This window comes from Ciona intestinalis, unplaced genomic scaffold (genome assembly GCF_000224145.3).
Source record: "Ciona intestinalis unplaced genomic scaffold, KH HT000726.1, whole genome shotgun sequence".
Lineage (NCBI taxonomy): Eukaryota > Metazoa > Chordata > Ascidiacea > Phlebobranchia > Cionidae > Ciona > Ciona intestinalis.
Window position 1 is genome coordinate 1 of NW_004191047.1, and position 4843 is coordinate 4843.

Consider the following 4843-nt stretch of genomic DNA (forward strand, 5'->3'; position numbering starts at 1 on the left):
TTGTTTTTGGGAAAAGTTGAGAGTTTTCACGTGTGACAGGGTGTGTTATTCTAAATGTTGAGAATTTTCTCGTGTGGCAAGGTGTGTCGTGCTAAATGTTAATGTTTTAGGGAAAAGTTGAGAGTTTTCACGTGTGACAGGGTGTGTCTATTCTAAATGTTGAGAATTTTCTCGTGTGGCAAGGTGTGTCGTGCTAAAAGTTAAGATTTTGTTACTGTGAAAATAAGTTAAGAATTTTCTCGTGTGACAGGATGTGTCGTGCTAAAAGTTAAGATTTTGTTAGTGTGAAAAGTTAAAAGTTAAGATTTTGTTACTGTGAAAATAGGTTAAGAATTTTCTCGNTGTGACAGGATGTGTCGTGCTAAAAGTTAAGATTTTGTTAGTGTGAAAAGTTAAGATTTTTCTCGTGTGACAGGATGTGTCGTGCTAAAAGTTAAGATTTTGTTACTCTGAAAAGTTAAGAATTTTCTCGTGTGACAGGATGTGTCGTGTTAAATGTTAAGATTTTGTTAGTGACAGAATGTTTATGCATTACTCTATAATAAATTAAGATTTCTACGTCTTTTAGTAAAGACAAAATTACATAGTAATATTAAAATTGATTTTACTGAAAGAATTGATTTTACTTTGAAGATAAGAATTCAACCAATTACTCAGTTGCTCAAAATGTAAGTTCTGAAATTTTTTAGGTTTACTGTGAAATTATATATATTGTGATCACTTCTTATTTAGGAAAGATGCAAGAGATGCTTCTTCATCTGTTTCAACTGTAAAGGATCAAACTTTGGTGAAAAAAACTTTACACAACAACAAAGCTGGTCAAATCTTGAAGTTCAACACTTTCCAGGAAACTACTGTTGCCATTCAAGATTTTGAAACAGAAACTGTCACCAAGTTTGTTTTCTTAAAAAAGGAAAAAAATGGTAACCAATGTTTGTAAACTGATAAATTATATATATATGTATACACCCCAAACTTAATGTTCTTTTTTTTGGATTTAACCATAAGTAGAGTTCAATGGGATACACAAGAAAGAATTCCATTTGTTGTTAAGTCATACACAAAATATGAATGTCAACACGGAAAAGACCGAAATAAAAACAGGAATTTAAAACGACAAACCCAGTTTAAAGGTCCAGCTGACCACATGTATGAAGCAAAAAAATACCTTTGTGTGCAAGGATCAAAGAAAATGAATTGCACTGCTCGTTTAAATATTCGAGAAATTCTCATTTTTCCGGATCAAAAGGTAACTACAGATATTTTTCTTTAAAGACTGTTAAACTGTAAACTTTCCCGTGAGCAAATTCTTAAAGAATAACAATTAGTCAAAGAGAAAGCCATGTTAGTCTTGTTATCTTTTAGTTGTAAATTTTTCATATTTTTTACACTCTATGATTCAATTTGTAAATGGAGATGCTTGGCCACTAATTCTTTAGCTTGGGCTCGGCTTGGCACATTCCTATAAATTATAAAGAAAATGTTTTACACCGAATTATTTGCATGTTGTTTAAAGGTTAATTCAGGAGCAGATGAAGAAAAACGGAGAGTGTCAAAACATTTAAAGACAGTTGGCTTTTCATCTATTAAAAATAGTACATGTCGTTTTATTGTACTGTTTCCCTCTATCCATGATCACAGTGGACATCCTGTTGGAGAGGTAAGTACTAAGTAGCATATATCAAAGACACGAGAGCATATATCAAATGACACATACATGACTAGTAATTCAGTACATATACTCAGTGGCGTCGATTTATGTGGTGCAGGCCTACATGGTATGCACAACTTGCTTTTGAGCGCACATACCCTAATCGTTACGCAACGCCTTTATTCTCAATGTATAAATGTGCTATTTTTGTACCCTGCACAGCTACGTATAACGGCTGCGTATTACGTCAAACAACTGTTTACGACACATACACATTGATAATCGCTGATTGTTGCGTTAACAATTTATTGTGTTTCCTCTGACAAAAGATATTGCACAATGCTGCACCTGCAAGTTGAACAACGGTAATATGGCGTGCTCCATTATACTGCCACAACCTCTACATTTAAAAAAAATCGGCGCCACTGCATATACTCATACACAAATAATAGTTTGCTCTTATTTTTTTGTTGCTACCACAATATGTTTATTCTGCCTAATTAAAAATTGCAGGCTGCAGGCATCCAACAACGAGTGGATAGTAGAGTGATTGACAAAGTCGGAGAACTAATCGATGACCGTGTCTGCTCCATCATGGAAATACAACGTCATTTAAAAGTATTTGTGGTCAAAGAACTGTTCAAGAATGCAACGCCTCCACTGCAAAGTAACAGAAGATTTTTTCCGACTAAAAAAGACATCAGCAATCACTATTATAATGCTTATACAAAACGAAAGTTGTCAAAAATTGACCAAGCAAATGTACAATTGCTGGTTGATGAGTGGTCTTGTAAGTCGCCTAAAGACAACATTGTCTTCAGACCATATATTGCCAGTGGTTGTCCCAAACCATTACATGAAGAAATTGGCAATGATGACATTACTGCATTAGATTCAAAACAAACATTGTTGTTTATATACCAGACAGCATGGCAGAAACGACTTTTGCTTCGTTATGGCCAAGATATTTGTCTTCTGGATGCAACTTATAAGACATCAAAGTACGCACTGCCATTGTTCTTCCTGTGCATAAAGACCAATGTCAATTATCAAGTTGTTGCATGTTTTGTGACACAAAATGAGCGTCAATCTGACATCACAGAGGCTCTTGAAATGATAAAGATCTGGACACCTGAATGGAACCCAAAATTTTTCATGACCGACAAATGTGAAGCTGAAATAAATGCAGTGGAAGCTACTTTTCAAGGTAGACTGGTGTAGTACTGATTTTTTTAATTTTTGAACCTTATTTACTCACATTTAAAAAAATATATAGTACTGTGGGGGAAGATGGGACAGTTAAGCACATATTGCCAAATATTTCCAAAATCAAAATACATGGCGGATTTTGGTTAATACCACAAATTAGTACTATCATTCCTTTATTAATTAACAACAATTCAAATAAATATATACTTTTTTGTTGTTTTTATCTCAAATTAAAGTCATATTGACCCCTGCCTATTTTCCTCATGTTTATATCCCAGTTTTTTTAACAAAACTAAAACTAGTTTTATAAGACAAAATCAAACTGTACGAAATATTCCAGTTTATTTTATGAAGCTATGAAACTAGTTTATTCGTTCACACTCGCAAACTACAAAATTTCATCGGCTTTACTATGATTTAGCGTGCATTCAAAAATAGCACCTTACTATTTCACATTTTTTACATGTTCAAAATATACTGTTTCTATTTTTCAAATTTTTTTTATATTCAAAAACAGTAATCAGCTTTGAAAAAGTCTCGGCTGACAATGTGTCCCATCTCCCCCCACCCTACTATATACCTAGAACTGGGATACTAGTGTATATTTATAAAGGATTGTATGGAATTTATGTCTTGGAAAATGTTGTTTAATAACTTGAATTAGTTTTTATATTGGAAAATATCTATTGAATTGACATAAACTAATATATTCAATGTATGTTTTTCAACTGATTAAGGTTATAATGCTGAAGATTTTTACATCAGATTGTAAAGTTCTTCTTTGTGACTTCCATCGAGAACAGGCGTGGGAAAGATGGGTCAAGAAAACAGATAATGGTGTTGGAGACAGAAAAAAGGCAGTTTTATCTGGCTTACGTGCAGTAGCGAAAGCAGAAAGTCAGAATGAGCTCAAAAGTGCAGTAGATTCACTTACAGATAGTGAATTTTATACAGACAATCCAAAACTACAAATGTACTTTAACAATGCCTGGTGGCCACAAAAAGAGGTCATTTATTTTTCTAGCCATATTAAAAACTTTGCATGTTTGATTAAGTACTATTTTATCTGTGGGCTAATAATCTAATATGTATTATTTCCTTACAATTTAAAAATATTACAAACACACACACAGAGATGGGTTTCACTTTACCGATTGGGAAAGATGCGTGTGCCAATTGGTACGAACAACGGGGTTGAGAGACAAAACAAAATGCTCAAGGAATGTCACTTAAAGTTTCAAGTTGACAAATCTTTATCTGGGCTTTTAAAAGTGCTTCATCATGACTTTTTTCCTCAGTCATTTGAGAAGTAAGTTATTACATTTATGTGTTAAATGCTAAACATACTTTGTTAAACACAAGTATTAATAAATTAAAATAAATGTTTGTGGAAACGGTATTACTAAGTGTTCTGTGTGATCTTTTTGTATAATGTACTGTTTAACAGATACATGTTCGAAAACACCCTAGCGTCAAATACGTACAGATTGTACAAAACTAAGACCCCATCATATCTGCACAATCGGCCAAGTGATGTTATTCGTCATTGCATGAAGAGATTGGGCAGTGCTATGGGGATTTCTCCCATTGATGATATAAAACGAGTTGACACATCTTCATTTACTGTGCGGAGCAGTTGTGGTATACTAATGTATGATGTTTATTTGGGAAATGAGTCTGACTTTCCCAAGTGCACTTGCCCAGATTTTAAATATCATTTTCTCCCTTGCAAACACATGTTTGCTATATTCAGTAAGTATAATGATGTTTCATGGGCATCCTTACCAACATGGTATACAGAATCTGTTTATATTACCCTCGATAGAGAGGTTATTACGACACTTGGTGTTTCAGAAACCGTTAAGGACCAAACTGATGTTTCAACCAAAACTACAACACCTGAATGCGTTCAGTTATTGCCGGTGAACCAATAGAGGTTTCTGATGATACAAATCAACCAATATTGCCATCAGATAAGCCATC

At 33.7% G+C, this 4843-nt stretch overlaps 1 protein-coding gene across 4 annotated transcripts; it reads left to right on the forward strand.

Moving 5' to 3' along the window:
- Position 1: 1 nt before the first annotated feature.
- On the forward strand, positions 2-4163 carry LOC104265996. 4 transcript variants are annotated; one of them, XM_026839699.1, is made up of 7 exons: positions 2-15; positions 326-668; positions 733-923; positions 996-1249; positions 1517-1660; positions 2165-2858; positions 3626-3964. In XM_026839699.1, coding segments are annotated over exons 2-7 (1605 nt in total). In that variant the 5' UTR covers positions 2-15; positions 326-666; the 3' UTR covers positions 3946-3964. The 4 variants fall into 4 exon arrangements, with proteins under 4 accessions (XP_026695500.1, XP_026695501.1, XP_026695499.1 ...); XM_026839700.1 differs by lacking the exon at positions 2-15 and adding an exon at positions 45-56; XM_026839698.1 differs by lacking the exon at positions 2-15 and adding an exon at positions 218-291.
- Positions 4164-4843: the final 680 nt, after the last annotated feature.